Source organism: Lolium rigidum, chromosome 3, assembly GCF_022539505.1.
Source record: "Lolium rigidum isolate FL_2022 chromosome 3, APGP_CSIRO_Lrig_0.1, whole genome shotgun sequence".
NCBI lineage: Eukaryota > Viridiplantae > Streptophyta > Magnoliopsida > Poales > Poaceae > Lolium > Lolium rigidum.
Genome location: NC_061510.1, coordinates 117970250 through 117981505, shown reverse-complemented (window position 1 = coordinate 117981505; position 11256 = coordinate 117970250). Strand labels below are relative to the sequence as shown.

General features: G+C 43.6%; 2 protein-coding genes across 3 annotated transcripts; both read right to left on the bottom strand.

Annotated features, from left to right (window-relative positions):
- Nucleotides 1-291: 291 nt before the first annotated feature.
- On the bottom strand, nt 292-6946 carry LOC124702222 (probable glutamyl endopeptidase, chloroplastic). Of its 2 annotated transcripts, XM_047234347.1 has the most exons (15): nt 6691-6946; nt 5673-5886; nt 5440-5550; nt 5304-5349; nt 5113-5222; nt 4532-5035; nt 3967-4095; nt 3584-3880; nt 3030-3488; nt 2773-2838; nt 2598-2658; nt 2361-2510; nt 2141-2278; nt 1351-1631; nt 292-681 (listed from the first exon to the last, which is right to left on the bottom strand). In XM_047234347.1, coding segments are annotated over exons 1-15 (2808 nt in total). In that variant the 5' UTR covers nt 6932-6946; the 3' UTR covers nt 292-680. The 2 variants fall into 2 exon arrangements, with proteins under 2 accessions (XP_047090303.1, XP_047090302.1); XM_047234346.1 differs by lacking the exon at nt 292-681 and having other exon boundaries at nt 1347-1631.
- Nucleotides 6947-8103: 1157 nt separating this feature from the next.
- Nucleotides 8104-10780, bottom strand: LOC124702221. Its single transcript, XM_047234345.1, has 2 exons — nt 10612-10780; nt 8104-9175 (listed from the first exon to the last, which is right to left on the bottom strand). Exons 1-2 carry the CDS (start codon nt 10682-10684, stop codon nt 8385-8387), a joined length of 864 nt encoding a protein of 287 aa, XP_047090301.1. The 5' UTR covers nt 10685-10780; the 3' UTR covers nt 8104-8384.
- Nucleotides 10781-11256: the final 476 nt, after the last annotated feature.

Below are 11256 nucleotides of genomic sequence, written 5' to 3'. Positions count from 1 at the left end.
ATCTTGCACTTGGCTAGGGCCCATTTCTTCTAGGGCTCCCTTTCTTCTAAATGGTCTTGCGTAGGGGAAGAATTCAACCCCAAGGAAGAAAGCCTTGTAAGCCGTGTTCACGAAGTACTCAGCCGTTGTGCTCCACTTCCACTCAACTCGGTCCAGGGTGTCGGGAGCGAGGACAACGAGCCAAGTGTAGAATGGATGGAGTAGTGTTTATTTTCCATTCAGGAAATATATCCTATGAATTAACCCACTGCTGTGCATACACGCCTCTCCAGTTTGGGCACCGAGAAACAATTTAATTCACATACCATCGATTGCCTCCCAGGATGGACCAAAAGATTACTGATCTGGTAATGGTATGCACTAGTCTACACCTGTACATAGTCATCAATCATGGGAAGAATTACAGTATCTTTGGCCTCCCAGCAACAGAATTACAGTTGAGTGAATCCAGCCAAGCCAAAATATCCACCAATTTTAAAACTCTTTCCTTAGCCCCACAAATCTGTCAAATAATCAGCTTCTGTCAAAATACAATGACAGTCCAGACTTGCCTGGAAGGACCGGCTCATACAAGTTCAGCAGCACGTCTTATTTTCCTTTTGCGCATCTGCATGCTGTCCATTGATGATTTTATTTCCCGTACATTATTTCTTGAACTTTTCTCTCTTAACAGCAGTTGATCTGCATGAGATGAAGGCAATTTGTCATGTTCTCAACTCAAGGCAGCATAAATAGCAAAGAAACATAAATATTAACATGGACGGATGCACACTTAACCGAGGGAGACAGCTAGAGTACAAGCAACACGATACAGAAGTTGCTAAAATTCATTTGTTTCAATGTGCTTTGGAAACTGATTACACGGTGAGTGCTGTATCACTCTCCTATCAATCATTCTGCTACCCCCCGCCCCTCCATAAAAAAATCCTACAAGATAAACAGAGCTTCTAATAAACCTTATCATTGCTTCCATAAATTACTGTACATGGCTCCCCATTTCCCTCCTCATTGTACCAGTTTCCCAGTTGCCACCACAGCAGCAGTGATGAGATGGCGACGTCTACTGCTGCTGTGCCAAGAATGTGGTTGCCCAGGGGTATCTGGAAGATAAGCATATGGGTAGTCGCTGCTACATTGGTTAAGACTTAGTCAATCGTTGGTTCGTTGGTGCATTGCTCTACATGGAACTTATGTCCTATCTGAGATGATGGTGGTGGACTGGTAGTTCATCCCCAACTCCCCCTGAACATCAGTAAAAAAAATCTAGCAGCAAACAGACTAACTTAGCCACAATACGCAAGAAAACGGATTTTAGCTTCATAATAGAAGCAGCAATAAGAGGAAAGTTACCACAGAAGCGATCGCGGTGTTGATGAGAACCCGTCAGAGGTTAGACCTTCAACAGCTGCTCCACCACCACTAGCTGACAATGTTTTACTTTCACCATCAGAAGCTGGCTCTGAATCCGCTTTGCTAGTACCACTGACGCAGTACTTCTGCAGCCACCTATCAGACTCCCAAAGACAGTGCATAATGCTCTCCCTGGCAGAGTAACCATGGCTTTCGAAAGGAAGTATTACCAAACGAGACTGTACACCGTGACCCTTCAAGGCATTGAAGAATCGGTCCGACTGTATTTGAAATATAAAGGGGGAAAAGGTTAGGTTACACAAAACTATCATCTAAATCTAATCAACTAATGAGCCACTGACCAGGAAATTAAGAAATCCCATGGAAACTAGGTCAAAATATCAATCCATAACAATGTAGAAACTACTTTTTCTCAAAAGACAATGCATGACAGCAGGAAATAATGAACTAGCCATACAGCCTATCAAACAGCGCAAACCAAAGCATTACTTTACTATGTAAGACGTGCAAGGTACACATTTATTAACGCAAGACCTGGAATGACAAATCAAATTTCTTAGGTCTTGGTACAGTGTCAACCTACGTTATTCCAACTATCGACTGTACAGCCTCCACATGGAAGCAAATATAGTTGCAAGGTAAATTATACATGCCTAAATGAATTTGTGATTAGAACATATTCAGACATTAGAGATGGTGTAGTAGTTCAAAGGTGACCAGTGCTGACTCTTGTGCAAAGCAACTGATGTCTTGGTCCATAGGACTTTACCTGCATTGTCAGCGTTCCAGAATTGTTGTCTTGCTCTCCATGAATAAGTAATATTGGTCTCTTAATTTTGTTTGCTGACATGAAAGGGCTCATCTCCACGTAGGTGCTAGTCGCCTCCCAGAGTGTTCTGTCCTCATTCTGCAGAAAAAAGCAGGCAGTTAAGACTGAACATCTGACATTGCAACAGACAGGTGGTAAATCATTCAGCATTTGCTTATACCTGAAATCCAAATGGAGTTAAAGTTCTGTTGTAAGCTCCAGAACGAGCAATTCCACAGCAGAAAAGATGAGGAGCATGAGCTAAGAGATTGGCTGTCATGAATGCACCATAGGAATGACCACCAACAGCAATTTTATCAGGATGAACCACCTAAAAACAGTGATAGAAGAGATCATGTGCAACCCTCCAAAGGTATTACCCGAAAAGGCTCACAAAAAAGAATTACAAAAGGCTCACCCCTCTCCTGACAACTTCCTCAACGGCAGCCTCTGCACTAGTTACTAGTTGTTCCACATAACTACAAAACAATTTGCGTTAACAAGAGAATAAGTTTCATGTACAAGTACAGTGAACACCAAAAAAATCGGTCAACATAGAAGGGAATGGAATAGGGCAAAAATAGCAAACACACCTATCGTTGGCCTCTACATCACCTTCACCAACAATCGGGATTGTTGGACCTGAAAGAATAGCAAACCTGCAAACAGAAGTGTCAGTGAGAGTGTGTAACTGTGTACCACAAAGGAATATATTTGAAAGGCATGCGTCCAAATTTTAACTTCAGCTAAATTTGGAGGTTAAGGGAGCAGATGAGGTTTTTATCGTGAGAAACTGCAATAAGGAATAAATGGCATGTGTACTCTTGAAGATCAGAAAGATAAATCATACCCTCTAGCCAGCCAAAGCAGAGGGGATGTAGCACCAATCCCTGAAAACTCATTAGGGGAACCACGTACTTGTCCAGCAGCATCTTTGCTTTTAAACTCACCAGGGTATGACCAAACTAAACATGGCAAAGGTCCATCTTTTGATTGATCATAACCTGGAGGTAGATACAGGTTCGCTGTAAGTTGAACCCCGTCCTTCCGCTGGTACCGTATCATCTCTTTATACAATGAAGCAAGCTGGGGGTATGGGTGGGGGAAATTTGTAATCTGAACTTTCTTCTTTTCTGGCCAAATTTGGAGGTAATATTGTGTATTTTCTGTTTTTGATTCCTTCGATGTAAGTATCTTTAACTGATCAAGGGGAAGATCCCCATCAGTTTTATCTGACATCAGTGCAACAACAGTTTCAAAGTACTTTTCCTTGTCACTTTCCCATATTCTCTCTTTACTTCCAGTATTTCTGCGAAAATAAAGGCATCAGCTGGCATCTGGAATACATTCTACAACTATATTATGACAGAAAATAAGTGAAATGATTCATGGATATGGACATACATATCAAACAAGTCAAGGAATGGGACATTTCCTTCTGGTGTGGCACCCATTCCATTCAGCAAGAGATAAGTGCTTTCATCTTGCTTATTGACCTTCGCAATAACATAGGTTCCCATGGTAGTTCTTCGCAGCATTGGTGAGCCCGGATCAGAGTACACATCTTCCGAAGATCTGTCAAATAAAATTCGTGGACTGACATCTTTTTTATCAGGAGCGACCACCCATGTTCTTGTTTTCCTAGTTTTGTACCATGATTCATACACCAAAGCAAGAGATTCATCACACCAAGAGGTTCCTCTGCACCAACAGAACAAGAACAGGACAAGAACAGTTAATTACTTGGTACACAAGTTGCAAAAGGATAGGAAGTTCAAAGGACATACCCATATCGAAGGTCAAGTTTATGTAGAATTTCTGGTTGTTCACCATTTATGGGCTCAGCATTTTCCATGTAAACTATGTCACGTGGTGAAACCTCTACCTTTGCATCTCCACCATCCTGTGTCTCCACCCTATGTAAAAGAAGGATAAACTAAACCAAGCTAGAAAAAGAAATAACACATAAAACACTAGCATATCATAGATATATTGACAAAGATATTCTCAACACATAAAAGACATTCTCAACTCAAATTACTGTATCATATGAAAATAATAGTAAGCCAAACGGTATATTTGGCACTATAGAGCAAAGTTTGTACATAGAAAGATCTAATAGTTAGAATGCTTTCATGTACTCCCTCCTTCCATAAAAGGATGTCGGAGATTTGTCTAAATTCAGATGTATCTATATCTATACACTAAAGAGTGTCTAGATACATCTAAATTTAGACAAACTTGCAACATCTTTTTATGGACAGAGGTAGTACCAGTTATCCAGGCAGATGCTACTTTTTTAGGCTTAAACCAAAAAATAATGCATCGGTCATCAGGTGGTGTTTTGCGTACCAATACAAAGTTGAAGGTTTGTCTGGCCTCCAATAGATTGAACGTTTTCCCTTGCGCACACTGCTCGTCGCAATTGGTATGTCCTCTGCAAGGGGCAAATCACAAAGCTCCCTAATAAATTTACCATCTGCAGTCCATAATTCAACTTTCTTTGGAAACCTTCCACAGGGTACGATATATGAATATGGACGGTGGATAGAAGAAAGCATCAAATATTTGTCATCCGGTGATGGATCAATGGATGTATATACAGCAGGAGGCCCCATTGGCTTCACAGTTCCATCCAAAGAGGCCAACATGAGCTGTGAGGTTGCATAGTAATCAAATAGATCAGCATCGTATGCATCTTTTAGAAGATCCTGGAAAGTTCTCACTTGGACCACATTCTTTGTCTCATTAGACTGAATTTTTGGACCAGCTGGAACTAATGGCTTCTTTGGTGGGGCACCACGTGATACAGGGATGGTGCAGACTAACAAAGTAGAGTTATCAACCCATACAAAGCTGCAAAATAGTAGAAACAATCATTTGGAAGAAGAAACAATCAAAATAGCAGGCATAGAAATATTAGAAACATTCACCTGTCAAAAATAGCATTCAAGTAAATATCAGGAGATTTAAAAAGTGGCTTTGCTTCTCCAGATTCCACGTCTGCAACCCATACCCTTAGCTTGCTGATTTTGTTGTCCTCCTGCTTGCAAAGAAGTCTGTTATAGTGAACCATGGATAACACAATAACTACCTTTGTATCAGAGTCAATCCAACCAATTACCTCCTCAACTCGAACACTGAATGATAGAGTACGACCGTCATGTGACCTGGTTCACATGGTTGCATGTCACGAGCCATTACAAAAAGTACCAAAAGAAATGATGGAAGTTACTTGATACAAATATCTGGAAATTTACCAGGTAACAAAATTAATCTTTGCTCCTTCGGGGTATCCATAGACCAATTTCTCTGGCCCCAAAGTTCCATCATCCATTAGCTTATGGATACCTATTCCAGTGTAGGAAGACCTGCAAATTAGGTAAATCAGATTTCCATCTATGACATGCTGTAAAGCGTAACGGTGAACTTGTAAAAATGAAATGAAGTAATTCAAAGACTGAAATTCTGAGAAACCATTGACATTACTTACATTCGACTTCTAGTATTGGAATGGCCATCGATCCTTACACCAGCAAGTTTGTCCTCAGGCTTTGCAAGATCAGATAGTGGTGGCAGCGCTCGACGTTTGAGAAAAAGAATCTTGTCTTTGCTTGGTGAGAATGACAACACAGGAAGTGGCGGTGCATCAACGATGTCCTGTATTTCTTTTGGGGGGAGGCGGTAGCCCAGCGCCGCGGAAAGATCTGGATGATATGTAAACAAAAATCACTGTTCACTCTACCAGTGTCTATATTATCTTTTCATGCAGAGTTAAATGCAGGACAAAGTCTGCTCAAGCAGCACTTTGCAGATTTCACCGGGCGCACGAAAAGAAAACTTGTATGATTGGCGGAAACAAAAATACAGTTCCGTTCAAGGAAAATATTTGCAAAGGAACAACTACGAGCCAAAAACCACAAAGAACAAATAATTCACATGGAACAACTATGCTCTTTCCTAGATAAATCATGCATTGCAACTGAAGGTCCTACACAAAGACAATTCCCTAGTAACGAGCGCCATTGAATGTCAATTGAAAGTCTCTTAACTTGCAAAGGTAAGCAACTGAAAGTCAACAGACTCTTATTAAGCTGCATGCTACCCTACAAATCTCTTACTGAGCTACACACAGCATAAATACTACTCAGTGACATGATTTTCGCTGCAAAAAACAGACTAATTCACCAAGCTCTGGATAGTGGTATTGCGCTATTGGCGAGCAAACCAAATCATAATAACCGAAGTGAACTCGAGAGGGCAAGTGATCCGATCTTTACCAGAACAAACCAGATTAATCTAAATTATACACAACAATCCTATCAAGTGCAATCCAGATCGTAACTTATGAAAACTACTATCTTTTCCAGGAGCCGATCCAGGGCCAAAGTTCCAATCTCTCCCCAGCCAAGCCACTCCAATCCACTAAACCCACACAGCTTCCCCCATCCCCCACTACAAGAAGTAACAAAAAACCAACGATCTCTCGCATAAAAGGAAGCAGCACCGACCGTCGTCTTCTTGGGCCAAGCCGGATGCCGCCGCCGGGTCATTGGACTCCCCCGCCGCGCCGGAGGCGGTGGCGGCGGCGATGTGGGACATCCTGGACGAGGCGGAGCTCATGGCGCTCCGGGGAGGCAGCCGGAGGAGAGGCCGCGGGAGATGAGAGCGGCGAAGGGGAGCCCGCAGCGGCGCGAGCGGGAGCAGGGCGACGCGGAGGCAGGCCCTATGGAGGAAGGAAAGGGACGACATGGTTTTCTGGCCTCCCTCCCTTCTTGTATACCAAGGGAGTAGTAGATAGCATAGAATAGTGGGATGGTGGGATACCTTTGTAAGATATTTCTGACCTTTTCGAAACTATTTTTCTCAAATGTATAACTGTATTATACTGTTTTTTGCAAGTGAAGTTTTCATGCCTTTCATAATTTCAGGTTCCTTGATTTTTGCTTGTGCAAACACGAAGAAATTGTGTGGGTTTTGGTTTGGTGATGTGAATCAATCAGGGCTTCTTTGAGCCTCAGATGAAAAATCCAGTGTCTGATTGGAAGAATCTGATCCGAGTGTACGCTATGGAGTCATGTTGTCGACACATGGTGGACGACACAGGAAAGTGCTCCCATTTTCCATCTACAGTATTTGTCAGCTAGCGTGAGACTCTTTTTAACAGGATTGAGCTAGATGACTTGTCATCCACAAAGTCACGGACTTCATGTCACTTACAAGTGGGATAATGTGAGGCACATATAATGAAGTTGTCCCACATTGGCCCACTTCGTAGTCGACATGACAGTCAGCGACTTCTATGACTCGACAAAGTCACCAAAGCTCAATCCTTTTTAACGGCCTATATTGCATTGTAGCATTAGCTGAGCAGCGACAGATGACAGCAAATGATTGGTCACTGACGCCCAGTTTAGCAGAGGTGCGTCTCTTTTCATGCCTCTCACATTGCAATAAGTATAACGTAGTGTCATCTAAGTATGCATCGCAGTTTAAGGACGAGAAAGAGAATTCTAGTATCATGACGCATCAAACTACTAGAAAAGCTTATTACTAAGAGATCATATCCACAAATTTGTATTGATGTTATATAAAACATAAAATAAATGAAGCGGCAGTATGATACTATACAAGGTGAAAGTACTTTTCTTTTGCGAAACTAAATTAAACGAAGGTCAATGGACTTCATGTACATGAATGCACTAGACCTCAGCCATTTCAGGTTACAAAAACGCCAGTTCTCATATGACGTAACTGTAAACTGCATACGGAGGGCCCAACACGCCAAAAGACGGTGTGAGCTCACAATTCCAGGTAATTGAAATGCTTTCAAAATGAAGTGGCATCTGCCCAACCCTGCCAAAATTCGAAACAAACTGCCCGAGGCATAAACGGCAAACAAACTCTATAGACCTGCTTCCAGATACCTGTCTCAAGATACAATGTATACTGTCCGACGTGTTCTCTGTTCATGTTCAGTGTCGCTGCCGTTCAAACAATTCAGCAGGACAGTACCACAAATTTTACAAGGGAAAGTTTATATACAAGTGACCAAACAAGATTACAGAGAAGAAGAATCGTGTCTAACTGTATCATCTTCTAAACATGCAAAACAGAGCACGACATGTCATAAAACTGAAGAAACTAAGTATTCCTGGCTGCAAATTCCACCGTAAGTTTTGTATGATATCGACGACTCGTAGTCTCAAAAAAAGCTGAAACCCTGCGACTCCTCCTGCCGCTGCTCCTCTTCTGCTGCTTCAACGTACGTCTGCTCCTGTTCTGCCGTTTCATCGTATGTTGGCACCTCTTCTGCCGTTTCACCGTACGTCTGCTCCTCTTCTGCCATTTCACCGTACGTCGGCTCCTCTCCTTCGGCACTCCTATAGTTATCTGCGAACTCCAAAGCCTCTGCCGAAGCATAAGCTGATGACTGGTACTGCTCTGGGCGGACAAACTGGAGCATGTAGTTCAACCCGTTGATGACGTCGTAGACCATCAGCCCAATTCTTCCCCCGACCCAGCTGCCTAGCTGGCTTCCAGCAAGATAGCCAAGCTTTCCCAACCTCTCCTCGCCATGGAAGCCACCCACATAGGTTCCAAATAAGGTGCCGGTGCCCCGGAGAAAACCCTCGGTCATGCTTCCGCCAAAGTACATTGCTTCAAAGAAGTCCCAGCCAGAGGAGATTATTGGCCCCAATATCCTCTTGGCTTGACGAGCGGCCACTTTCGTCGCCTTTGCACCGACCTTCTGAGCTTGCTTGGCTGCCTCGGCAGGGCTCAGGCCTTCCATCACGGCATCAGCTAACGCTTTCTCAATGGCTCGTTGCCGCACCTTTTCCATGTGTGCACTTCGGAGGTTGTTGACATACAGCTTGACCCCCTCCTTGCCTGCGCATGCAAAGCTGCCTGAGCCCATATCGAAACAGTTCAGGAATGTGAACTGCCCACTCTTTGATGCAGCCTCCTTTCCGACAAGTTCCCTGCACTTCTCAGCTGCAAATTAAAAATTTGAATTAAGGTTATTTCTAGAGACATAAGGTCTACTTCTCCAAAAGAAAGGGAACTTTGGATGCCAAGAGAAATATCAATGCAATAGTTACTAAAGTATAGCTACTTTTCATGGGATCATGGCTTGCAAACATGTCAACTTAGCAACACAGAAAGAATTATCTTTCAAAAATAGTTTGAGACGCATGGATCCGTTAATTGAAGACTTGATATGCGTTTTTTTAGTAGAACACGTAGATTTCATTATCATGGACACATAGCCGAACCTACAGTCGCCAAACAATATATATCAGCAAAAAAAATTGGATGTCCACACTCGATGGTCCTTCACCGCCATTAAATGTGCTACTTGATTACACTCCCACGGGATGGAACCCACATTACAGTTATTGAATGAAAGTAAAATGGTATCAGTACTTCTTAGCTCCTTCACCATCCCGACATTGCCTGGCAGGTCCAAGGCATTGCTTTGCACAGCATTTTCTTTAGCGCAAGGAATCTGGTGAATCTGCCCACACCCCGCAAACTTACATAATGAATTACATGCATCATTTGCCAAGCGCCCTTTAACTAGTACGGGGGGAAATGAGTAAGGCAAACGATATGGGTAGACTGTGCACTCCACACTCACTGGTATCGGACAGAGTTTACAAGGTACTAACTCACAACTCATCCCTGATTTAGTTGAAATATAGTGGTATACCTCTTGCAAAAATTGCAAGGAAAGGCTGTGTTCAATGACCCAATGTGGTCCAACCCTTCCCCGGACCCGTGCAAAGTCGAGCTTCATGCACCAGGCATGATAATCTATCTTCAAGACTGAGACAGCCTATTTGTATTACTGAGTTCATACGTCAACGTGTGTTCATGAACCTATCAGTACGAGATACCATGGTACACAATGTTCACTTGTGTTTCAGCTCAGCCCTCTGCCAGATGCTAATCTGTACAGCACAGCACTGAAATAATCCTTAACAAGTTAGCACCGAATTCACACCATATATATATGCCTCATTCCTCGAGTCCACTTCGAATTCGACCGACAACATCAACCCAAACCTGGGAAGGGAACGGCCAATTAACCCAAAGCAGCTGAAATTTCAGCAACAAGCGCCGTCCCCTTTGCTCTTCGTGGACATTACCAACCGTCTTTTGACACCCAAGATCGCCACTAACGTGCATCCATTTTTCGGTGCGCAACAACCGCCCCCCCCCCCCCCCCCCCCCCCCCCCCCCGAGAAAGAATCACCGAATCGCGGGTTGAAAGGTGCCGAAAATTACCCATGAAAACGCGCGCGGGGATCCGCCATTCTACGAAATATCTAACCCGCGGGTTCTGCCTTCGTGATTTGGCCAGGAAAAGTGTAAATAAACAAAAAAGGGGGGCTACGAATTGGAGATTGTGCGGCCGGGAAGCATACCGGTCATGCTGAGGGCGAGGACGCCCGTGACGAAGAGCAGCAGCTGGACGCGCCGCTTCTGGATGTCCAGCATCTTCGCCTGCGCTCGGCTCGGACGCTGCTGCTGCTGCAGAGGAAGGAAGGATCTCTCCCCCGCCGGTGGAGGAGGAAGAGGAAGAGGAAGAGGAAAGGAATAATAACGAGAGGAAGAAAGGGCCTCGAGAGAGAGAAAAAAGAACGTCAAGAAGTCCGGCTCGCTGGTGCCGCGTGGCGGACGCGTTACCCGGGAGGACACGGCGTTATGTGGGTCCCGACGCCATGGGCCCAGTGACCGGAGAACTCATCGGCACGTGTTCGACTGAAATTCACAAAACTCTAGCCCTAGCCTAAACATAATTGAAAAGCTCTTTGATGTTGTATCAAGATGGTGAACCCGAAATCACTAGAAAAGAATTTTATTAAACTTGGAAAGAAATAATCACACTAGCCGTGATATGGAATTCCCCCCCCCCAAAAAAAATGCAACATGTAGATGTGCTTTCATATGTATCGGGCATTTTCACATAAATCCAAAGCAATGAGACCACTTTAAAAAGAAATAAGTGCATTCGTAGTCTAATATGACCCTCCAATAGCCGCAATGAAGCCAACATAACACAAGAAGCA

Excerpts from the sequence above, each read along its gene's own strand:
- LOC124702222 (XM_047234346.1), bottom strand. The coding sequence starts at position 6,931 with ATGTCGTCCCTTTCCTTCCTCCATAGGGCCTGCCTCCGCGTCGCCCTG. Across the intron at positions 4,096-4,531 it reads AAACCTTCAACTTTGTATTG|GGTGGAGACACAGGATGGTG; the intron begins GTACGCAAAACA and ends TCTTTTACATAG. Across the intron at positions 3,489-3,583 it reads TTCCTTGACTTGTTTGATAT|AAATACTGGAAGTAAAGAGA; the intron begins GTATGTCCATAT and ends TTATTTTCGCAG.
- LOC124702221 (XM_047234345.1), bottom strand. The coding sequence starts at position 10,684 with ATGCTGGACATCCAGAAGCGGCGCGTCCAGCTGCTGCTCTTCGTCACG. Across the intron at positions 9,176-10,611 it reads CCTCGCCCTCAGCATGACCG|CTGAGAAGTGCAGGGAACTT; the intron begins GTATGCTTCCCG and ends TTTAATTTGCAG.